Raw genomic sequence first — 26093 nt, forward strand, 5'->3', positions numbered from 1 at the left:
TCTCTCTTTCTTCTTGTACAGTTTAGAGAAATATAGGCAATGCAATATATAAAAAAGCCTGGTTAAAAAAGCATGACAGAGTTAAAACTAATGTGCTTTTTCTCGTTCTTGCATGGGGAAATGACTAGATTAAGGATCTTAGATTGATTAATTTTAAAAGAGAACAAAGAAAGAATATTTAATATTATAAGGCTTTTTATAGAAAATGCATGTATACTTAGCAGCAATTCTGCAGCTGGTCTTCACGTTTCCATGGAAACAATCTAATAAAGAGAAACTGGAGACAGTCTAGTAGAAGGGGATTGGCTGAGGGAAAAGAGAAATTGGTTACGACATAATGTTCACTGAAAGCAAATCAGGGGTGTTCTCAGCTGGGAGAGCTTTAAATATAAGACAAAACCAATTAGACTTGAAGTACATTTTTTTTAAATGCAATGGGGATACTAATATAAACAGGTGCTTTTGTTTCTTTCTTTTCTCCCTTATTCTCTCTTCTTATTTGTTCAGTTATAAGAAATGTAGGCACTGCAATGTAAAAAATTGGAGGGAGAGAGGGAGAAGTGGGAAGAGAGGAAAGGTCTGGTTAAGAGAGTTTGACAAAGGAAAATCCATGTGCTTTTCTTGCTATGCATGCCTAGGGAAATGACTGAGTAGCAAGTTTATTACAAAGCATGTAAATGAAAAAGAATACTGAATATTATAAGGCTTTCTGCTGGTGAACAAGATATCCTGAGCAGTTTTGTGTTTGGTTTGCATGTCACTAGACGATAATTTTATAAAGAGAAATGGCTTGGAGAAAGTGACGATAATTTTATAAAGAGAAATGGCTTGGAGAAAGTGTTTACTGAAAGCATTCAAGTGTTTTCTCAGCTGGGAGACCTACAAAGATAGACAAAATCAAATAGCACAAACTAATAGCACAGACTTTACCATGCATCTTAGCATGACTAACCTTTTTGGGATAACTCTAGCCCGTCTGTCTGTCTGGCTCTCCACTTAGAACATTTGTTCTTATCAGTTAGCAAAATGTCAATATTTAAAGATGTACATGGGTTTGGGTAGGGGTTGGTTCTGTCTGAGGGCTTTCAAAAAAAAAAAAAAAAAACAGAAAAGGTTATGCAAGTTCTGGCATAGGCTCAAACGGATATGACAAGAAGCAACTGTGTAAAAGACCAACCTGCCGAACAGTATATGCATTTAACATAAAAGTTGGAACTAGACATTTAACAAAAAAGCAGTTATATGTAAAAGGTGGCAATAATAACTATACAAGAAAATGAAACATTCTATAATGTCCAAGTCTGAATGGTATTACAGATAAATATAAAAAAGAAAGAGAAGTGAACTATATTAAAAATGTAGAGTGCAAATAGCTATACTACAGGAGATGCACTTGGAAATAACTGAGCATGTGCATTTGATAAAGAAAGGTTTTGAGGATGGTTATTCAGCAGAATATCTGGGGCAAAGGAAAAAAGGAGTACTTATATTAATTGCAAGAGGAGCTCCAATAATGATGTCTTTGTGTCTTTCGGCTTTTCCCGGTTAGGGGTCGCTACAGCGGAACTCTGGTCCACTAATGATTGGTAGTGGGTTTTTACGTACTGGGTTACCAGCCCTGATGCACAACCTTCAACGAAGGCACGCCCCATTCACGTATGCCTCCACACAGAAGACGCTCTAGCTGAGAGTCAAACGGGACAATGTCTTGCTATGAGGCGACAACGCTACCGCAGCAACACCATGATAGAAAAGGAAAAAAAAAGATAATAATGGAAGATGTACAGCACTGAGGGGCTACTGGCAAGGGAGGAGGATTACACTGACATGTACTTACATTCCATCTAAAACTACTATAATATAGCAATAACCCACACCTGGGTGTGGGTAATGCTGGATTTACCCACGGTTGGCATGGTTTGGTCATGAGGGCGAAGCCTGAGGGACCAAACAAAGCCAACCGTGGGTAAATCCAGCATTACCCACACCTAGAAGTGGGTTATTGCTATTATACAATGACATTATTTAAGAAAAAAAATAATTAATTTTCTTAAATAATGGCACTGTATAATGCCTTCTTGCTGCCCTTCCGCAGCTGTCTGGTATTCTGCAGCTGTCTGGTATTCTGCGGCAGTTCAGATGTACTGCGCATGCGTATGCCTACACAGTGCACCACAGCTGTGGGCAAAAGCAATGGAGAAAGCAAGATCTTCGTTGCTTTTTACTGTTTCGCTATGTTAAATGGATTTAACATAGCGAGACAGCTTTAAAATAAGCAACGGAGATCTCCGTTGGTTATTTTAAAGCTGTCTCGCTATGTTAAACCCATTTAACATAGCAAGACAAGTTAAAAAAAAAGCAACGAAGAAAGCAAGATCTCCGTTGCTTTTTACAAACTGTTTTGCTATGTTAAATGGGTTTAACATAGTGAGACAGCTTTAAAATAAGCAACAGAGATCTCCGTTGCTTATTTTAAAGCTGTCTCGCTATGTTAAACCCATTTAACATAGCGAGACAGGTTAAAAAAAAGAAAAAAAGCAACGGAGAAAGCAAGATCTCCGTTGCTTTTTATACACTGTATCGCTATGTTAAAGGAGTTTAACATAGCGAGACAGCTTTAAAAAAAGCAATGGAGATCTCCGTTGCTTTTTTAAACCTGTCTCGCTATGTTAAACTCCTTTAACATAGCGAGACAGTGTTTTAAAAAAGACTTATACTAATGGAAAAAGTCCGGGCGACCAGACCTTTTTTCATTATTATAAGTCGATTTACAACGTGCACGCTGACCAATCAGCATGCACGTTTTGGAATATTAATGGGGGGGGGGGGTCATGGTATAATGGAGCTTAAGAAAATTCTGGGAGAAATAATCAGCTTTCAGCAAGGAATATTACTTAGAGGTGGAGACTGGAATTTGGTTTGCAAGAGTGAAGATGCGTCTGGGGGCCTAGAAGAGAAAATACAACAAAAGGAGGGCAAATTTTTTAAGAGATTTATGAAAATGTTTGGCATGGAAGATGTGCATTCAGTACTAGGAGTTTTGAGTGAATTTACATATTATTCTCCAAGATACAAAAACTGGGACAGGCTAGATAGAATTTACATCTCCCAGGAACATGTGCATTTAACTGAAGGTCTTGAAATGCAGCCAATAACTACTTCAGATCATGCACCAACAATAACTACAATAAAAACACAAGGTAATGAAATAAAAATGAGACACTGGTGCTTTTCCACCTATTGGCTGAAAAGAGAGGAATTGAAGGAATGGGTTTTGGAATTAATTCAGGAGTTAGAGAAGATAAATTTCTTCTGAAAATATAGCTAGGGAGTGGGGTAAAATTAAAGTAGAGTTTAAAACTAGGGTGGAAATAAATTAAAGGAGGACATGGTTAAGAAGTAACAAGAATTATATAGAGGGACTGACAAATGTTAAAATATTGCAAAATAGGAGGAATCGCTCAGAAGAAAAGGAGCAACTGCAGAATGCTAAACAGAAAACAAGGGATTACAATATGCATGAGTTTAGCAAGTTTGCTGTTAAGCAACTGTTTTTTGATAATAATTTTGGAGCACAAAAAAGTTTTATCTCAATGACTCGAGCAACAGAAAGTGAAAAGGGCAGTCACCAAGCTTAGGGAGCCTGTAACAATGAAGATAAATGATCCTGTGGAAGAATTAGAAACATTTTGGAAATTTTGTGAAAGTTTTTATAAAGCAGAGAAATATGGAAATCAAGAAAAGTTACAAATGGAAATGTTTATGTTAGAATTAAATATGCCAAGGTTAGAGGTAAATGAGGCTCAATTACTAACACTTAGGATGCAATGAGATGACATAAAAATGGCTATGTATAACTAATCTACAGGGAATAGATGGCATTCCTGTGGAAATTTGGAAACTAGGAGGGAAAAAACTGATAGAGCTGACGATTTTGTTTAACAGTACTTTAAGAGGAGGAGAAGTACCGGTATCCTGGAAGAAAGCTGTGGTAATGGTAATACCTAAAGAGGGTAAAGATCCATCTGATCCAGCTTCATACAGGCCCATTTCAATACTAAACCATGATTGCAACGTGTTTATGTCTACAATGGTTAAAAAACAGCAAGTATGATACCAAAATCGATAGATATGGATCAGTGTAGTTTGTGGAAGGGAGGGAGGCAAACATTTGACAATATTAACAAAACACTGAAGATCCAGAGGGAAGCAGACTAAGAAAATACCACTGTTGTTGATGGGCCTTGATGCAGAGAAAGCATTTGACAGAGTAGACTGGGACTTCATGAGCAGGGCAATGGAAGCATTTGCTTTACCTGATACAATTATAAGGCTGATTAGGATGGGGTCCTCTCTGATAACTTATGCTTAAGTAGAGGAACCAGAAAGGGTTGTCCGGTTTCCCCTTTGTTGTTTGCATTATTATTTAGAACCTTTGGCAAAGCAAATAAGGGATTTAAAAATTCAAGGACATAAATTGGTATGTCAAGTCAGAAAAAGCTGTCTCTATTTGCAAACAGTATTATTTTATACATGGCAAACCAGAAAGGGACATTACAGTGTGGTAAAATACTTTAAGACAGTTTCAAATCTTCTCAGGATACAACATTAATGAAGCCAAAACAAAGGCAATAGTGGTAAATTGCTCCAACAATATCTATATGTATGGGGACATGATAAAATGAAATATTTAAGAGTATGGATTAGAAATGACTGTTGTGGGAAGAGACTAAACAGAAAATAATACAAAAATTGAGAAACTGGAACCTTTGTTATATGTGGATAGTAGGATACAAGCAATTAAAACGTTTACTGCCTTTAGTCTAATACACCGGTTAGACATATTTTTATCAACCAGAGGAGAAGCTGTGGATAGAAATTAAAAAAAAAAAAAAAAAAAAAAAAAAGAGTTGAAGGATTTTATCTGGGAAGGGAAGACAGCAAGGGTCAAGTGGGATACGCCGATTCTTCCAATACAATAAGGCAGTCTAGGATTACCCAATTTGCGGGGGTATTTTAGAGCAACACAGTTAAGGCTCTTATACACACATAAGCAGAAAACTATCATTCATAAGGGAATGATGATGATACAGAGGGGAAGCTCAAGAAATAAGGAGATACTGGGATTTTGGATGCAGATTCTTAAGAAGAACAACAAAATTCATAGAGAGTATTATATTCATAAAATAGCAAGGAGTATTCCAAGAACTAAACCAGCATGTGAATGGAGAAAAGAGATTTTGCTGATAGGGATGACTGTGGTAAACTGGGAAAGGAACCAAGGTACTGAGAGCAAATAACTAGAAAGAGAGAGGTAATTTGGGAAGAGGCCAAGAATTTATTTGGACAGCATGGTCAGAGACTGCCTTCCCTATCAAGAATTGATATCAGAGTATAGGCAAAGAGAAAGAAAGAAATAAGGGCTCTTACATGAAAGACCAGCACTGGTAGAGTTTTTAATAGAATCTAGAACAGAAGCTGCCATTAAAAGGGAATTATTAGTACAGCATATAAAATATTGTATGATAACTATTAAGAATCAGAGGAGCTTAGAAAGGATTGGGAAGGGAGATTGGATAAGCAATTCACAAAGAAACAATGGGGGTATATATGTGTATATCCCAAATATGTAACAAAGTCCAGAAGATTTAAGATCAGTGTTGACATAGGTATTTTTATACCCAAAGTAAACTCCTAAAAATTTTCCTCAGGTGGATAGCAAATGTTGGAGGTGTGACAGACAGGAAAGAGGTGGCTGGGAACATACTTTGTGGGAGTGCAGTGAGCTGGCAGACATTAGGGATTCCATGCAGACCACTGTGTCAGAGATGTTGGGTGAGTGGATCAGACTGACTGGGGAGATGATTTATTTTTTTGAACTATGATACAGAACTGGAATTGCCTAGACACATAAAGCCTTGCTGAGTCTAAGTATGGTGGCTGCCAAAAAAGTAATTACTAGAAAATAGAAATTAAAGTCTAGACCACCTTTATTAGAAGTAGTCAATACGGTAACAGAGATAAAACAATTGGGATCTTTAGGAAAGGGAAGGCACAAACTACATCGGAAAAAATGTGAATTGTGGGAACAACATATGCAGAAAAAGAATGAGGTTTAAGACGCTGGATTTGAATGAACCATATGATGCTTAACTGACAATGACTGGATATATTATAAGTGATGTATAATGTTTGCAATTAAAGTGGTCTCAATGTTTTGTTTTTCATTTATATAAATGTAACTGCATATGTCATATGTGAGAGTTTAATAAAGATGCTTATTGGGGAAAAAAAGGTTGCAGCAGTTATCTCTGGTGGAACAGATAAAGTATCTTGGTGTCTTATTCACAATGTGGGTAGAGGAGACTGACAGACTAAACAGAGAACAGGTGTGGTGGTGTAAGTATTATAGACAATGTACTGCAGTGTGGTGATGAAGCAGTAGCCAAGTCTTAGACTAAAGTTCTTTTTCTCAATTTGCCAAACAGTGATGTTCCACTTTCACTTTTCAGTAATCAAAGAAATGATGACATCATGCATATAAGCAGTGGAAATAATGTTCCTTCATTAGAATGCTGGCCTCATTCTACACAACACAGTGAGGTATTTGGCAATCCAGGAGGATTCTGGAGTAGACACTGTACATAAGAAGAGATAATCCAGTTGCTGTTATCTGGGCACCCGCTAAGGGTGTCCCCAGGTGTCTCCCACAAAAGGTGCTCCAGGCACGGCCCACTAAGTAGGGATATCACAGAATAGCCAGGACATGCTGGAGAGACATCTCTCAGATGATCTGGGAGCCCCTAAAATCAACAGGATACGACGGAAATTGCTGTTTAGAACAGGAATGCATGCTACCACCAAAACCCTCATCAAGATAAACTGTTTAGAAAATGTGAATGTATAAGAAATGAACGCCTCCACCAGCATCTACAGCTTCCTTTCACAAATATGTATGACTGCACCCATACTCCACCACCACCACCACTAGCCATTATGGATGCCCTTCCAACTATACGCATAGAAATGCAAACAAACCCTTACATGTATGTTGCCCAAAATAATAAAAAGAAAATTAAATGTTTAACAAAAACACTAAAGTACAGCAGACTATCCAAAGCAGACAGCAGTCCAGTAAGCTGGAACTCCCCCCTTCCAGTTTCTAATGTCTACCTTTCAAAACAATGGAAAAGTCAATGAGAAATAATGTGGAGGGTCACCTGCAGACTTACGCTGAGAACAAAAAAAAAAGCTGAAAAAGACACAGACACACACACACACACACACACACACACACACACACACACACACACACACACACACACACACACACACACATTTATTTAGCAATCAATATTATTCTAGTATTTGTCACAGCAAAACAGCTAAATCTGTTCAAACACATGTTAAGCAATCTCACCTGGCAAAATCTCCGGATGGCTCTCTGATTATAAAGTTTGTACTTCCAAGCAAGGTACCAGCTGCGTTTCTTTCGGGGGATGAACGGTTTGGCCTGGGGGTTTGGTTTCCAGTCATCCATCATTAGAAAGGCTAAACAAAAGATGTTCAAGCTTTTAGGTCTTTATTATCCTTTAACTGTGATGGTACTGGAGCAAAGTCCATCCATTTCATCATCTCGTCATCTGAAATGCAAAATGCACAAGTTTTTATGTTTGTTGCTTCCTAACAAAGAGGCAAGTAAAGTAGCACTGCAGTACTATGGATTAATAAGAAAAATTAATGTCTAACAATTTACTCTTTAAAAAGAAAAAATGTGGACAGTATTTTTTTTAAACCTTTTGTTTTAGGACATCTGAAACAAGGGCTGTGCGAGTACCTCATGCAACATCTTATCCTCCTTTAATGCTTTGTTATTCCAAGTGCCACCATAGAGATAATTGGTAAATAAAGTCGTTAACATACATTCTGTTCTCTACAAAATAAAAATGTGCATTTCTGAATTCTTAACTGCTTTAACCTGATGTATAATATATATTTTCTACAGCTAGACAAATGTGAGGCTGCCTACTTTAAGTTGAGCATCTTGTGAGGGGCTTCTGCTATACGACACATATGAACATCACAGATCAAATGGAGATCACAAATTAAGTTTTGTGATACACTGGCAGTTTCTTTGTGGAAAGATATTTAAATCTTTTTTTTTTCTTTTCATGCCTGGACATTCGAAAGAGCGGAATTTAGGCTCTGTAAAGCAAGAATGAATGAATGAATGAATGTGTGCGATCAAAATCTGGTACTATTCTATACTACTAAAATATAAATGCAAACACTGCAAAAAAATGAACAGTATTTTTCTCTACCATTCTCTGCAGCCTGGAAAATGACAAACCTGTACAACATATAACTGCAAGAAAACTTGTTATGACATTTTCATTATTTAATTTTGTTAGTATCCCTGGTGAACAGATGCACCAGAGATAAAGTGGTTTTAACCTCCTTCACAATCCTTCTCAAGGCACCCCATTTCATTCAAAAGGATTTCCCCTTCCAAATTTAGATGTGCATAAAATCCATTTACCTTTATTTTAATTTAACCCTCAAGTTCTTCTTTTCAGAGAAAAAAAAATAACCTTTAACTTATTTCACTAGACTGGTTCCACAATATTGTAAAGAAATACAATGTATACAAATGCAGAATCATTAAGAGCACTTTTTTTTCAAACAAACAGGTGCAACTATACAAGATTTACAATCAAGTCTATTTCTTCTACCACTACTGCTTTTAAACTACAATTTGCTTTTCAGAAAATCTAGAACTCATCTTTTCTCTGGCTGTAGTTAAAAAACTACTTCAGTTACTACTACCCCTTGTGAGCTACAATATTACATTATTTTAGGTTACTATTTTTCTTCATTAATCCATTAACTAATGTCCATTTTCCAAAGGATTGCCCTCAAATTACTGCTTATGGTTTATTTTTAATGTTTGTGTTTCCACAAGAATTCCACACATTTTTGGAAGAAATATTAAAGGATGTTATTAGAATAACCAACAATAGATCACTCAGGCTGCCTGTCATCAGAAGGCAAAAAAGCAACTGCACTTAGAATTTTGAAGAAAGCAAATTAATTTTATATCGCTCATATGCTCCATCATAAAAAAAGAAAGTACACTTGTATCATAACAATAGATGTCCTTCTCTCCACTGTTGCAGTACTCATTAGGGATCTCCTGCCAAGAATAGCCCGATGACCAGCCAGTACACCAAAGCTTTTAGATTTTATAGGTGCCATACTTCACATGTATGCTCCCCATGTAAGGCGTAGGGGATAAAGGCGACGTACAGACAAACGCTCAGAACTGATTTCCCCAGGAGGAAAAGAATACCCACAGGGACAAAAGAGAACATTTACATCCAGGAGGGCAAATAAAGCACAGGGTCAAGAACTGGGTAAACAGGGGGATGGAGAGAGAGACCAAATACAGCAACAGTGAAGAGATGGACATCTACTGTTATGGTAGCATTTTGGACAACTGTACTATGGCCTTCCGTATCACTGTTGCAGTTTTCTTTACGTAAGGGAGTGTACAACAGCAAAGAAGGCTGGGAAGAGGAAGGCACAGAAGAACTTTCTACAAACACATGCAGAATAGCCCTGGCACTGGAAAGAACAACCAATTTATAATGTTTAGTAAAAGTATGAACAGAGGCCAGGTAGCAGCCTCAGTGATGGAAATGGTGTCCAAACCCTTGAAAAAGGCACCACGGGAGACAACCGCCCTAGTAGAATGTGTCTTTACAGACAAAGACATTTGCCATGAAAGGAATAACAAAAAGAAATAGCCTTAGATATCCAGGATGAGATGGTTTTCTTGAAACAGCCAAACCCAAAGTCCTGGGATGAAAAAAGCTGCTCAGACTTGGGAACTGTCTTTGTTTTATCCAAATACCTGAGCTGTTTATGCAGATCTAAGGTGTGAAGAACCTTCTCACTGGCAGAATGTAGAGAAGTGAAAAAGGAAGGAAAGTGAATAGACTGATTAAGGGACAAGTCATTAACCACCTTGGGTATAAATAAAGGATTCATCTGAAGAGACACCCTGCCTCTGCAAAAAACTAGGAAAGGAGGAACTGCCATAACAGCACGAAGTTCAGACACTCTCTTGGCTGAAGTAAGAGCTATCAGAAGAACAGTCTTCCAAGTACCGTGTTGCAAAGAAGCTGAACTAGCAGGTTCAAAAGGATCCCAAGGCAATATTTCAAGTACAAAACTGGAGGTCCCAAGAAGGCAGGATAGGTTTTCTTGGAGGTCAGATATGAAGGACACCTTTGAGAAATTGCTTGACCTCAAATCGAGAGGCCCAATGAGGAGTTAAAGGGAGACAAGTAGAAATTGCTGAAACTGACCTTTAAACTGAAGAATATGCTAATCCAGCATGAAGCAGATCACACAAATAATAGAGAACCAGAGGAACCCCCACAGACAGGGAATCTTAAGGGCTTGAGAGGCACCAGACATAAAATCTTTTCCATTTGGACATGCATGGTTTTCTGGTAGTGGGGGGCTTTGTTTATTGGTCTTTTGCAGAACCTGGAGCACATCCCCAGAAAAGATTGTCCAAAAGGAATCAAACTCATATCACCCACATTGTCATTTCAAGAGTTGACAGATAAGGATGGATAAGAGTTCCCTTGTCTTGTGTGAGAAGATCCACCCAGTGAGGTAACTTATGGTGACTGCCCTGCCCAAGTGATAAAGAAGGGGGGACCAATGGTGTCTGGGCCAAAAGGGAATTACCAGCAAGATTTTGAGAGAGTACTACCTGATTATATGCGTGGCAACTGAGGAAGGTGGAAAGGCATGCAGAAACATTCCCTTCCCTGGAAAAGGCAGGGTGTCCAGTTTCCAAGTCAGATGACTTGAACTCCTGAACAGAATAGAGGAAGTTATCTGTTCAGAGGGGAGGCAAAAAGATCTACCTGAGGAATACTCCAATGATGGACTATGCCCAGAAATAGATCTCTACGAAGCATCCATTCATGAGCCTGTATTCTGGACCCACTCAGTAAGTCTGCCACTAAATAGTGCTTTGAAAGAATGCAAACTGCCTGAAAAGTCACTTGATAGCTAGAGCCCATTCCTATTCCTAAACAGTTATTATGCAAAGGAGATAGGACCTTGTAAGCCCCCCACTTACTGAAGTACCACAGTGATACTGTCTGTGAAGACTATGAGTGGGTTGGGGTGGAAAAGGGAGAAAACAAGGTCTGAAGAGACAACATCCTGAAAGTAGGGGCCTTGAGAAAGGTGTTGAGCAGAGAAAGATCCAGAACTAGTCTGCATGTACCCTCCTTCCGAGGAACCAAAAACATTCTGAAGTAAAACCCTTTCCCACTTGGGAGGGTGGAACAGGCTAAATAGTGCCCTGATTCAAGAGGGATTGCAAAACCTCTGGGAAGTGAGGAAGCTGTTCCAAAGCAGGTTGTGAAATGCTTGAAGGGTGGGGGTGGGGGGGGGGGTCAAACCATGAAATACCCTAAAGAATAACATAAGCACCCAGGAGTCTGAAGTGATCAGATACCAATTTAGAAAAGACAAAGAAAGGCAGCCAGACAGGGGGATCTGGCCAAGTGGAAGAGGAGGTCAAATGGAGACAGGTTTGTCCTGAAAAGAAAGCTTCTGAGGCAAAGAACTCAGTGTATTTAGCAGGGGGGACTATCGCTAGACCCCTTCTTACCCTTGTTGAGGTGGGAGATTCTGACTACAGACAAAGGCAGACCTAAAAGTGGCAGTCTTTTAAAACTGGGATGAAGAGACAAAAATAATGTCAGAGTTCCTGCAAGGCCTTACTCTTATCCCAGAAGGGCTTAAACAGGTCAGCAGCACTTGTCCAAAAAAAAAAAGTATATTCCAGAGTGGCATCCAAAACCTTTGCTTTAATATCATTAGTTAAAGCCTGCAGATGTAGCCAGGAATAATGCCGCATAACTTTCATTAAAAGTTGGATCATTTGAACCCATTTTGGTTCTTCTGTGATGTTGAGCAAAATTTCCTTTGCCTTCCACGCTGACATTTTCCGTTCTTGGATAACATGAACAGAAGTATACTCATCATCTTCTTTCAGCTGTTCCCGTTAGGGGTCGCCACAGAGGATCATCCGTTTCCATTTCTTCCTGTCCTCTGCATCTTGCTCTGTTACACCAACCACCCGCATGTCCTCTCTTACCACATCCATAAACCTTATTCTTAGGCTTTCCTCTTTTCCTGTTATCTGGTAGCTTCATCCTTAGCATCCCTCCTCAGCACATGTTCAAACCAACGTAATCTTGCCCCTCTGGCTTAGTCTCCAAACCTTCCAACCTGGGCTGACCCTCTAATATACTTATTCTTAATCCTGTCCACCCTTGTCACATCCAGTGCAACTCTTAACATCTTTAACTCTGCCACATCCAGCTCAAACTCCTGCCTTTTTGTCAATGCCACTGTCTCCAAACCATATAACATAGCTGGTCTCACTACTCTCTTGTAGACCTTCCCTTTCACTTACTGGTACTCGTCTGTCACAAATCACTCCTGACACTCTTCTCCACCCACTCCATCCTGCCTGTACTCTCTTCTTCACCTCTCTTCCACACTCACTGTTACTCTGAACTATTGATCCCAAGTATTTAAACTCATCCACCTTTGCCATCTCTATTCCTTGCAGCCTCACCATTCTTCTATCCTCCCTCTCATTCACACACATATATTCTGTCAGTACTTACGTATTACTGCAACCAGATTTCGCATAGTTCAAAGCGCTTTTAACACTTTTGACGCTTTCTGCCTGTTATTTCACATCCTTACTAAGGAAGACTAACTTGGGCTAACATTCAGAAAGAAAAATGATTACACAATTCTTCTTCCTGTTTAGCGGGCATTACACTGCTGTCTCACTGACGAAAGGAGTAGCTAAAGTACTGAATGCATTAACGTCTGAAGTCTGGATAGAAACTGGGAAGGAAACTGAAAGGGTAAAGCTGACTTTTCATAGTAACTGCCCAGTCTACAAATGTTTTAATTCTGTCATAATGTTACAATATTTAGTAAGGTTCACATATGTTTGTACATTTACAGTTCACGTGGAAATTAGATAGCAGCACACATGCTGGCAGTAAAGTATGTTATGTTAAAAAAAACCTGTCAATAACAGGTAATGCATTAACGTCTGAACTCACGAATCACCCTTTAAGGGGAATTGGAAGGGTGAAGCTTACTTTGGGTAGTAAGTTTGCATTGTAAAAGTGGTCTAATTCCTGAAAATGTTTGCACTTTTACTGAAGTTCACACATATGTTAAGGTACAAATGAGACAGTTCCACAAATGTTGGCAGTAAAGTGCAGGCAGCCGCAGCGACACTAACTTTTTCTGTTGTATTGATAACCCTTAATATGATCAAAATCACACAAACATTTTTTTCAAGTCATAATCCTGCCTAAACAAACTTCACTGTTTGAAAGAAAAGACAATTCCTAACATTTCTACAACACTAACCGTTGGATTTCATCATCGGCAAGCAAATGATATTAGCGCAAAAATCTGGTTGCAATAATACGCAAGTACCATCCTGTCTTAGTCCTGCTGACCTTCATTCCTCTTCTCTCTAGAGCATATCTCCATCTCTCCAGGGTCTCCTCCACCTGTTCCCTACTCTCACTACAGATCACAATGTCATCTGCAAACATCATAGTCTATGGGGACTCCTGTCTGTTAACCTGTCTATCACCATTGCAAATAAGAAAGGGCTCAGAGCTGATCCTTGATGTAACCCCACCTCCACCTTAAACGCATCCGTCACTCCCACCGCAGACCTCACTACTGTCACGTTACCCTCGTACATATCCTGTAACACTCTTAAATACTTCTCTGACACTCCTGACTTCCTCATACAATACCACAACTCCTCTCTAGGCACCCTGTCATATGCTTTTCTCTAAGTCTACAAAAACATAATGCAACTCCTTCTGACATTCTCTGTACTTCTCCATCAACACTCTCAGAGCAAACATCACATCTGTAGTGCACTTTCCTGGCATGAAACCATACTGCTGTTCACTAATCATCACGTCCCTTCTTAACCTAGCTTCCACTACTCTTTCCCATAACGTCATGCTGTGACTGATCAATTTAATCCCTCTGTAGTTACTACAGCTCTGCACATCACCCTTATTCTTAAAAATCGGTACCAAAACACTTTCTCCATTCCTCAGGCATCCTCTCACTTTCTAAGATTTCATTAAACAATCTGGTTAAAAACTCCACTGCCATTTCGCCTAAACACCTCCATGCTTCCACAGGTATGTCATCTGGGCCAGCAGCCTTTCCATTCTTCATTCTCTTCATAGCTATCCTATCCGCACATCATCCAACCTTCTCTCCCTCTCATTCTCTTCATTCATCAACCCCTCAAAGTACTCTTTCCATCTCCTCAACACACTCTCCTCTCTTGTGAGTATGCTTCCCTCATTATCCTTTATCTGCTGCACATCTTTCCTAGCTCGGACCCTCTGTCTAGCCAATCGGTACAGGTCCTTTTCTCCCTCCTTAGTGTCCAACCTTTCATACAACTCTTCATATGCCTTATCCTTTGCTACCTCTCTCTTTGCCATGCACCTAATCTCCTTATACTCCTGTCTACATTCTTCATCTCTCTGACAATCCCACTTCTTCTTTGCCAACCTCTTTGCCTGTATACTCTTCTGTACTTCCTCATTCCACGACCATGTCTCCTTGTCCTCCTTCCTCTGACCCGATGTGATACCAAGCACCTTTCTAGCCATCTCCTTTACTAGCTCTGCTGTAGTTACCCAGCTATTTGGTAACTCTTCACTGCCACCCAGTGCCTGTCTTAACTCATCCCTGAACTCCACCTCACAATTACCCTTTTTCAATTTCCACCATTTGATCCTTGGTACTGCCCTCACACTCCTCCTCCTCTTCTTGATCACCAACGTTATCCTACAAACCACCATCCTATGCTGCCTAAATACACTTTCTCCGGTCACCACTTTACAGTCTTCAATCTCCTTCAAACTGGCCCTCCTACACAAGATATTATCCACCCGTGTGCATCTTCCTCCACTCTTGTATGTCACCCTATGCTCCTCCCTCTTGTTAAAATACGTATTCACCACAGCCATGTCCATCCTTTTCGCAAAATCCACTACCATCTGACCTTCTGCATTCCTTTAACACCATACTTACCCATCATTTCCTCATCCCCTCTGTTCCCTTCACCAACATGCCCATTGAAATCTGCTCCAATCACCACTTTCTCACCCTTGGGTACAGTCATCACAACATCATCCAATTCACTCCAAAATTTTTCTTTCTCATCCATTGCACACCTTGATAAATGATCAGCAATAAAACATGAACAAATGTGAATAAAATTTGGTAGGGAATACTTTGGAAAACTTAAATGAATTCTGAAAACAGCGTTGACATCTAGGAACAAAATTCAAGCTATAAACCAATTTGCTCTTCCTGTCCTAACTTATAGTTTTGGAGGGACTGACTGGTCTCAAAATGTATTGGATAGATTAGACAGGAAAACAAGAAGGATGCTTCATGCTCATCAAATTATTTATAAAAATCAGTGCATACCAAGATTATACATTCCCCATTCTGAAGGAGTTATGGGCCTCCATGAAACTGATTACATGTATAGATCTGCAATCGTGGGACTACACACATCTGCTGACATCACAAGACCCAAACATAGTGAAACTTCGGAAACATGAGGAGAATAAATCTAAGATGACTTCCCTGCTTAGTCTATCAGAAGCATATTGGCGTCAAGCAGGAAAAGAAACCAAACAAGAAAGAGATAAAAATCAGGCAGCAACAGAATGTGCCAAAAAACAAAAGAAAGTATATAAGGCGAAGGACCAGATGAGAAGGCAAGAAATGTGGAAAATGCATAAATATAGTTGCAGGTATAGAAAACTGGAAGAACCTCATGTTGATCTGGAACAAACACAAGAAGGGTTAAGGAGAGGTGAATTCAGACCAAGAGATGAAAGGTTAATATTGGCGGCCCAAGATAGTGGGTGACGTACACTTTGGTTTACAAAGTCCATTGAACATGTGGGAGAAACAGATAAATGCAGGTTTTGTAAAACAGAATTGGAAACAGTTGAACACCTCGTTGCTGGTTGTGATATACTAATGGTAGGAGGACTATATACTGAAAGGCATAATAATGTGGCAAGACTGTTGAACTGGATATTGTGCCATCATTATGCTATTAAAGTGTCTGAAAAACACTGGAAACGTGAGCCACAAAGCATCACAGAAAATGACGAAGTCGACATCACATGGGATCACCCACTACCAAAAGTTCAAAAGACAGATACTAGAAAACCGGATATAGTGGTCCATGAAAAAAAAAGACGACAAAATGTTGCATTGATGTTGCCACACCCAGTGACTACAGTGTCTTGCATACAGACACAAAGTAATAAAATATCAGGATTTGCAGGCAGAAACGAGAGCATTGTGGAAGAAAGATACCCAGACAGTTACAATAGTAGTAGAGCAATGAGTCTTACAAAAAAGAATCTACACTCGTATTTAGATAGGTTACCAATACATGTAACTCCGTATTAAATTGCAGGAGGAGTCATTACTGGGCACATTGCGGGTGCTGCGAAGAGCACTTCTGGCTGATATCAAAGACTGAAACAATACTAACTTCATGAACTTTAATCGTACTTTGACTTAGGAATTGGGTCCATTCCCATCATGATATTAGAAACCCAAAATACTTGCAGAATTTAAAAAAGACACACAGTATTCACCATTCTGAAGAGAAGTAGGTATGGGCCTCCTCAAAGCTGATTAAATGTATAGATTTGCAACTGTAGGATTGCACACACTTCACAATACACAAACATAATGAAAGTTTTAAAACATGAGGAGAATAACTCAATGACTTTCCTGCTTTGTTTAGCAGAAGCATATTGGCACAAAGCAAGAATGGAAATCAACCCAGAAGAAGATAAAAATCAGGCAGCAAATGAATGTGCCAAAAAACAAAAAAACAGAATATAAGGTGAAGGATCAGATGAGAAGGCAAGAAATTTGGAAAATGCACAACCATAAATTGCACAGCCTCATGTTGATCAGTATCGAATGCAGGAATGGTCAAGGAGAGGTGAATTTAAAGCAAAAGATGAAAGGTTAATATTGGCAGCCCAAGACAGTAGACTACTTGCACATTGGTTTACAAAATCCACTGAACATGTGGGAGAAACAGACAAATGTAGGTTTTGCAAAACAGAATTGGAAACAGTCGCACATCTTGTTCCTAGTTGTGATATAATGTAGTAGGCCACACAAACTCCAAATGACAAAAACAGCAGCAGTGGGTTCTGGTACAAAAGCAGACTCACGGTTTATCCAAGAATTTATTCAAAAAAACACACGAAAGGTGTAGTCACATAAAATTCCAAAAGGTATAAACAGTATTCCAAGCACTTTCGACTCTGGTGACTCAGAGACTTTTTCAAGGAAATGAGAAAACTGTTACTGAGCTCAATTTAAACAAACACATCCACCCCCAATGATTGAACCAATAAAATAAAACCATATAATGACTATTCATAAAGTTCATAAATATTTAACAATCACAGTACAATTCAACCACAGAACCCATGTCATGATAAAAAACACACTAAAAATGTACAGCAAACAACACACCAATCCCCAAAAATCATGCCCTTGTCAAAATAGTATAGGTAAAGATGTTATTAATAAATATATACATATGTACATAGAAAATATAAAATTATATAAATACATGTAAAAATGTTTATCAAATTCATTTATCTATTTAATGCTTTTAAACTTCAAGAAACAGGCCAAGGATAAAGCATCATTGATACCCGGTCAGTTTATCACATTAGTTTTAATCTGCCATAGTGCCTTGTTTCCCCAGTTGTATGGTCCAGGGGCCACCCCTTGGATCTATGTCTAAAACATCAATGATCGTCAATTTAAAATCATGCCCCTAATACCCCTTACAGTGTTTAGCAAGAGCATTCCTCTCTTTACCTAGCCTAATGTCCCTTAAATGCTCATATATCCTACATCTTGATCTCCTTTCCATTTTCCCAATATAGAAAGCGAGACAAACTGTACATAGGGCACAATATACCACCCTTTCAGTTTGCCATGTGGTCTTCCTTCTCAGTTCTATAGTAACCCCATTGATAATGGAGACGAGCAGTCAAAAATATGTGCGCAAGATGAACAATCCCCACATTTCCTCATGTAACCAGTCATATGTCCCCTCTTTCAAGATTCAAGGACAATTTTAAGTGTCCTACCCCTTCTGTATAACGGTCTCTCACCCACCCATTGTCAAATGTTGTTACAGGATGCAATAATTACGCAATTTGTGTATAAGATATCCATAATTAATTTACTGGACCTACTATAGGTCGTAACTAGAGCTGATCTCTACTCTGTTACTCCTACGGCCCTTTCAGTTCCATTCTGGTCCACAATGACCAAGTTCGAGTCATCTGTGTAATCAGCATTCGCTTCAATGACTATTTCATTGGGCCCACAATAGGTCGTAACACAAGTCGAATCTCCATAAGTTACTCCTGTGGTCCTATTGTTCTCCTTGTTAACACTGGGTATTTTGATCAAGCAAGTTTCATCCACATCTTGACTAAGGATAGCCTTGAAATAACCTCCCTCTTATTCAAAACCTTAAGAAACGCCTTATTCACAAGTGAGTTAGGATAACCCCTTCTCAAAAACATTTCCTTCAACAGTTCACATTCATTTAAAAATGCATAAAAAGAGGTAACCATTCGGGCAGCCCTAAACAGATGACCTTTACCACCCCCTTCTTTTGTTTATAAGAATGATCACTATCAAAGTGAAGGAAACTATTCAAATATGTCTTTTTACGAAAGATTTCAGCTTGAAAAACCTTCCTGGACATTTTCTTAACTAGTTTAACATCCAACTATGCTATTTTATTTATTGAAACTACAAGTAAAATGTAGAAATTGTGTCGAGTTGTTCAGAAAATCTAAAAATTCTGTAATCTTAGCACGTGGACCCACCCCAAAAAAATAAAAATGTCATCCAAAAAACAGATATACATTCTACGGTATTCATAATAAACTGAATTCAGTAAATATTTTTTCTCCCACTGGAGCATGACAGTGTTCGCATAGAGCACCCCACATGGTGAACCCATGGCAACCCAATTTTTCTGGAGAAAGTATTCATTGTTAAAAAATACAAAATTATTCATCAATACTACCTCCAACAATTGTTCATATATGTTAATCCTAGGTTGAGGAACACCCTTTTCACATGAAAATTCACAAAACCATTCAAGACAAAACTCATGGGGTATCACTGTGTATAGGTCTTTGACATCCATGGTAATAAAATGCCTGAATCAACATAGTCCAGCTTGTTGATTCTTTCAAGAAAGTCCCAGGAGTCTCTACATAAATTATTTTCTGTCATTACACGTTATAATCAACCTGATATCCAAGGATTTGCCCAACGGATATGTTATAGACCCACGACCATCAACAATTCGTCTCATGGGGGGGATCAAATAAACACTTGCGAATTTTCGGCAAATTAAACATACATGGTATTTTAGGATAAGAGGTAGATAAAAAGTTGAATTTATCAATTGGAATAGAACCTTCAATAAACAAGTCATTTAAGACATTACGAATCTTCTTATATGAAACATTCAACTCATTCAAAGAGCTCTTCACACAAGCATCTCCCAATAAGGCATCCATCATTCTCCGATTATAATCCACCTTGCCCATTATGACCGCCCCACCCCCTTTATCCTTTTTAATTCTAATATCAACATTAAATTTCAGATTACTGAGGCATTCTATTTCATTAATACTTAAATGAGTAATGCGACCATCATTTCTTAAATTCCTTATATCAATTTCACATATCTTTTCGAATATTTGTAGAGATGGGTGGACAGATGTATTTTATACCATGACCCCCCCCCCCCAAAAACGTGCACGCTGATTGGCCAGCGTGCACATTGTAAATAGAGTTATACTAATGGAAAAAGGTCCGGTCGCCCAGACTTTTTTCCATTAGTATAACTCTACTTTTAAAACACTGTCTCGCTATGTTAAATGGGTTTAACATAGCGAGACAGCTTTAAAATAAGCAACAGAGATCTCCGTTGCTTATTTTAAAGCTGTCTCGCTATGCTAAACCCATATAGCATAGCGAAAAGGTTTTAAAAAAAAAGCAACGGAGAAAGCAAGATCTCCGTTGCTTTTTTTACTGTTTCGCTATGTTAAATGGGTTTAACATAGCGAGACAGTTTTAAAATAAGCAACGGACATCTCCGTTCCTTATTTTAAAACTGTCTCGCTATGTTAAACCCATTTAACATAGCGAAAACAGTAAAAAAAAAAAGCAACGGAGATCTTGCTTTCTCCGTTGCTTTTGCCCACAGCTCTGATGTACTGCGCAGGCGCGCAGTACATCAGAACTGCCGCGGATGCCAGACATCTGCGGAAGGGCAGTAAACAGGCATTATAATATGCCATTATTTAAGAAAAGTAATAGTTTCTTTTCTTAAATAATGTCATGGTATAATAGCAATAACCCACTTCTGGGTGTGGGTAATGCTGCATTTACCCACGGTTGGCTTTGTTTGGTCCCTGGGACCAAACCACGCCAACCGTGGGTAAATCCAGCATTACCCACACCCAGGCGTGGGTTATTGCTATAAGTAGTACTGGAAATGTGCAGGGGATTACTTGCATATTCATCAAATTTAAACAAAATATTAAAATTCAACTCTCTTACATAGTATTTCAAGTCGATCAATGTGTTTGATAAATCAAAATTCTTTTCTGGTACAAATGTCATACCCCTAGATAACAGGTCGCATAGTGTTACATCCACATCCAGAAAGGAAAAGTTAAACACATTAAAATCACCAGTTTTATTCTTCACAACAACACAGGGCTTTAATTCACCGTCATTAATTATCTCCCGGCCTGGTAACCCCTTCTCCATTTCTTTCTTTGATTCACGGTGCCCCCCCCCCGCCATCCCTGTTTGTAGTGTGGGCCCCTCGACCTTGGGGTTCCCTGTTGTATCTCTTTTGGAGGCATTCAGACCTCCTCAATGGAGGAAACTGTTCCTCTTATAAAAAAAGTAGTCTAATCTGGTTCATCATAACCATCATTAAATTCATTCAGTGCCAGCCAATTCTTTGACCTTGTGGTTTCAGGTTATGCTTTATTCTCATTGTAATGACCCCTATCCCTTTCAAGCTTTCTTATTTTTCTGTTTTTAAGAATATTAATTTGGTGCTCAGTCGATTTAAAAACTCTATTATAATCACGTGCCCCATGTATGGTTTGTCCCACTTTTTACATCGGGAAAACGGAAAGGAGATTAAGATGTAGGATATACGAGCACTTAACGGACATTAGGTTAGGTAAAGAGACGAACGCTCTTGCTATACACTGTAAGGAGTATGAGGGGCATGATTTTAAATTTAGGATAATTGATGTTTTAGATATAGACCCAAGGAGTGGCCACTGGACCCTACAGGTGGAGAAACAAGAGGCACTATGGCAAATTAAAACTAATGCGATAAACTGGCCATGTATCAGTGATGCTCTATCCTTAGCCTGTTTCTTGAAGTTAAAAGCATTAAATAGACAAATGAATTTATATACATTTTTTACATCTTTTATATAATGTTTCATTTTATATGTACATATGCATATGTTTAAGAGTAGAATTTTTACCTATACTATTTGGACAAGGGCATGATTTTTGGGGATTGGTTTGTTATTTGCTGTACATTTTAGTGCGTTTTTTTATCATGACATGGGTTCTGTGGTTGAACTGTACCGTGGTTGTTGAATATTTATGAACTTTATGAATATTCATTATATGGTTTTATTTTACTGGTTAATGTTAATTGGCGGTGGATCTGTTTGTTTAAATTGAGCTCAGTAATAGTTTTCTAATTTCCTTGAAAAAGTCTCTGAGTCAGAGATGAAAGCACTTGGAATCCTATTTATACCTTTTGGATTTTTAGGCAACTACACCTTTCGTGTGTTTTACTGAATAAATTCTTGGATAAACTGCGAGTTGGCTTTTGTACCTGAACCCACTGCTGCTGTTTTTGTCATTTGGAGTTTGTGTGGCCTACTGACCTCGTCCGCGGTGGTGCAGAGGTAGCATTGTTGCCTCACAGCAAGAGGCTCTCCCATTCAATTCTCGGCTGGAGTGCAGGGAGTGCTTTTCTGTGTGGAGTTTGCATGTCCTCCCCGCGGTTGGGTGGGCGTTCGAAAGACATGCGTAAATGGGCATGCCTTTGATGAAGGTTGAACGTTGAGCTGACACCTTGGCGTTCATCCAAATCTACTGTCAATCATTAGTGGACCGGAGTTCCGCTGTGGCGACCCCTAACCGGGAAAAACCAAGACAACAACTACGTTTTTTACTGGTTTGTTGTTATGGCAGCAGAGGATCAAGGGACTGATTCACAACAGTTGTTCTCTCAGACATTTGGCCAGACCATGGAGGATCTCCTTAATCATACAGAATGTATGTCTGAGAAGCTAGAGAGAATTGAATGGATCTCAGGCTGTAGGAGCAGCTGCGGACGTCAATAACGCAAACCAGGAAGGAAGGAACTCTGCTTCTATAAGCGCCATTCTTAGGTCTTTTGATAATACAGATTTAACACCTATAAATGGACATTTAACTAATGAAAACCGTTGTTCACAGCATGGGATGACTGGGACAGTTAATAGAGCTCCAGGTGAAAGTTATAGTTCTTCAAATAGCCGGAATAATTGTATGGGACGGAATGAGGTTTTTTTTGTGTTGGTGAATGGCTGCAAGAAAACCAGAGACTGACACCAGTAAATAATTTAAGTACTGCTGATTACAGCACTAAACTACAGAAACTAGACCATTGTTGTTGCTGTGTCTTTTGGCTTTTCCCAGTTAGGGGTCACCACAGCGGAATGCCTGTCTGCTAATGATTTTCACATACCGAGTTGCCAGCCCTGACGCACAACCTTCAACAAAGGAACGCCGATTCACGCATGTCAACATGCAGAAGACGCTCTAGCTGAGAGTCGAACTGGACAGCGTCTTACTGTGAGGTGACAACGCTACCGCAGCACCACCACCGCGGGTACAGAAACTAGACCATTACTTACTGAAAATAAAGAAAGTACAATTAGTGAACTCATAGTTAGAATGTTTGAAAACTAAGATTGTACCAAAAGCGTCTACAAATGTGGAGACTTCCACCTGGTTTAACTGCTAACTCGGCCCTGCATAAGGAATTGATAAACATGTTTGATTGACATGGATTTGAGTATATGGACACTACGGTTAAACACAATGAGACTTTGTTGACTAGTTTAATTAATGATGCTACTGAACTGGATAAGGTAATTACAGTGGATAGAGCTCATTTGGACAATTTATTTGATTATAATAGAGTTTTTAAATCAACTGAGCACCAAATTAATATTATTAACAACAGAAAAATAAGAAAGCTTGAAAGGGATAGGGGTCAATACAATGAGAATAAAACATACCTTGAACCCCCAAGGTCACAGAACTGGGTGGCACCAAATGAATTTAATGATGGTTATACTAAACCAATCGAGACTACTTTTTTAGAAGAGGAAGAAATTCCTCCATTGAGGAGGTCCAAACGCCACCAACAGAGATACAACAGGGAACCCCCAGGTCGAGGGGCTCACACAACGAACAGGGGTCGAGGGGGTACACCATAAATTGAAGGGAGAATTGGAGAGGGGGTTACCGGGGCAGGAGATAATTAATGACGGTGAACTGAAGTCCTGTGTTATTGTGAAGAATAAAACTGGTGATTTCAATGTGTTTAACTTTTCCTCCCTGGATGTGGGTGTAACAGTATGTGACCTGTTATCTAGGGGGTATGACATTTCTATCAGAAAAGAATTTTGATTTATCAAACACGTTGATAGACTTGAAACACTATGTAAGAAAGTTGAATTTTAATATTATGTTTAAATCTGATGAATCTGTAAGTAATCCCTTGCACATTTCCAGTACCTATAATCCACCTGTCCTCCCATCTCTCAAATATTTGAAAAGTTATGTGAAATTGATAAGAAATTTAAGAAATGATGGTCACATTACTAATTTAAGTATTAATGAAATAGAATGCCTCAGTAATCTGAGATCTAATGTTGATGTTAGAATTATTAAACCGGATAAAGGGGGTGAGGCGGTCATAATGGACAAGGTGGATTATAATTGGAGAATGATGGATGTCTTATTGGGAGATACTTATGTGAAGGACTCTTTGAATGAGTTGAATGTTTCATATAAGAATATTCGTAATGTCTTAAATGACTTATGTATTGAAGGTTCTATTACAATTGATGAATTCAACTTTTTATCTATCGCTTATCCAAAAATACCATGTACGTTTGGTTTGCCAATTCAAGTGTGTTTATTTGATCCCCCCATGAAACCAATTGCTGATGGTCGTGGGTCTATAACATATCCTTTGGGCAAATTCTTGGATATCAGGTTGAAAACGACAGAAAATAATTTATGTAGAGACTCCTGGGACTTTCTTGAAAGAAATCAACAAGCTGGACTATGTTGATTCAGGCATTTTTATTACCATGGATGTCAAAGACCTATACACAGTGATACCCCAGGAACTTGGTCTTGAATGGCTTTGTGGACTTTTATGTGAAAAGGTTTTTTTGGGTGGGTCCACGTGATAAGATTACAGAATTTTTAGATTTTATGACCAACGACACAATTTCTACATTTTACTTGTAGTTTCGATGAGAATGAAATAACTAGTTTAACATCCAAATATGCTAAGAAAAGGTCCAGGAAGGTTTTTCAATCTGAAATCCATCATAAAAGGACATATTCAAATAGTGTCCTTCACTTTGACAGTGGTCATTCTTATAAACAAAACAAGGGGGTGGTAAAAGGTCATCTGGTTAGGGCTGTCCAAATGGTTACCTCTTTTGATGCATTTTTAAATAAATGTGAATTGAAGGAAATATTTTTGAGAAGGGGTTATCCTAACTCACTTGTGAATTATGCCTTTATTGAGGTTTTGAATAAGAGGGAGAAAGGTTATTTCAAGGCTATCCTTAAATCAGGATGTGGATGAAAACTTGCTTGATCAATATACTCAATGTTAACAAGGAGAACAATAGGACCACAGGAGTAACTTATGGAGATTCGACTTGTGGTACGACCTATTATGGGCCCAATGAAATAGCCATTGAAGTGAACGCTGATGTCACAGATGACTCGAACTTGGTTACTGTGGACCAGAATGGAACTGAAAGGGCCGTTGGAGTAACACAGTAGAGATCAGCTCTAGTTATGACCTATAATAGGTCCAGTAAATTAATTATGGATATCATATATAAGAATTGGGTAATTATTGCATCCTGTAACGACATTTGACAATGGGTGGGTGACAGACCGAATGTTATACACAGAAGGGGTAGGACGCATAAAAATGTACTTGAATCTTGTAAGAGGGGACCTATGAATGGTTACATGAGGAAATGTGGGGCTTGTTCATCTTGCACGCATATTCTTGAGGGCTCGTCTTGCGTTATCAATGGGGTTACTATAGAACTGAGAAGGAGGACCACATGCCAAACTGAAAGGGTACTATACTGTGCCCTATGTACTGTTTGTCCCACTTTCTACACCGGGAAAATGGAAAGGAGATTAATATGTAGGATATATGAGCACTTAAGGGACATTAGGTTAGGCAAGAGAAGAATGCTCTCGCTAAGCACTGTAAGGAGTATGAGGGGCATAATTTTAAATTTACGATAATTGATGTTTTAGACATAGACCCAAGGCGTGGCCCCTGGACCTTACAACTAGAGAAACAGGAAGCACTATGACAGATTAAACCTAATGCGATAAACTGGCTGGGTATCAATGATGCTCTATCCTTAGCCTGTTTCTTGAAGTTAAAAGCATTAAATAGATAAATGAATTGATATATGTGTTTTACAGGTCTTTATATAATT

At 38.8% G+C, this 26093-nt stretch overlaps 1 protein-coding gene across 7 annotated transcripts in view; it reads right to left on the bottom strand.

The window, feature by feature from the left end:
• POMGNT1 (protein O-linked mannose N-acetylglucosaminyltransferase 1 (beta 1,2-)) overlaps nucleotides 1–26093 on the bottom strand; it is a 1898302-nt gene that overhangs the window by 1837486 nt on the left and 34723 nt on the right. For 5 of the 7 annotated variants that reach the window (XM_044085953.1, XM_044085951.1, XM_044085948.1 and 2 more), the window contains exon 2: nucleotides 7421–7643. In XM_044085953.1, coding sequence (XP_043941888.1) covers nucleotides 7421–7543 — 123 coding nt within the window. In that variant the 5' untranslated portion in view covers nucleotides 7544–7643. Of the gene's footprint in view, nucleotides 1–7420; nucleotides 7644–8029; nucleotides 8206–26093 lie in introns of all 7 variants that reach the window. The other 2 variants (XM_044085949.1, XM_044085947.1) reach the window with 1 other exon arrangement.

This window comes from Protopterus annectens, chromosome 10.part0 (assembly GCF_019279795.1).
Source record: "Protopterus annectens isolate FY-2018-M chromosome 10.part0, PAN1.0, whole genome shotgun sequence".
Classification (NCBI taxonomy): domain Eukaryota; kingdom Metazoa; phylum Chordata; order Ceratodontiformes; family Protopteridae; genus Protopterus; species Protopterus annectens.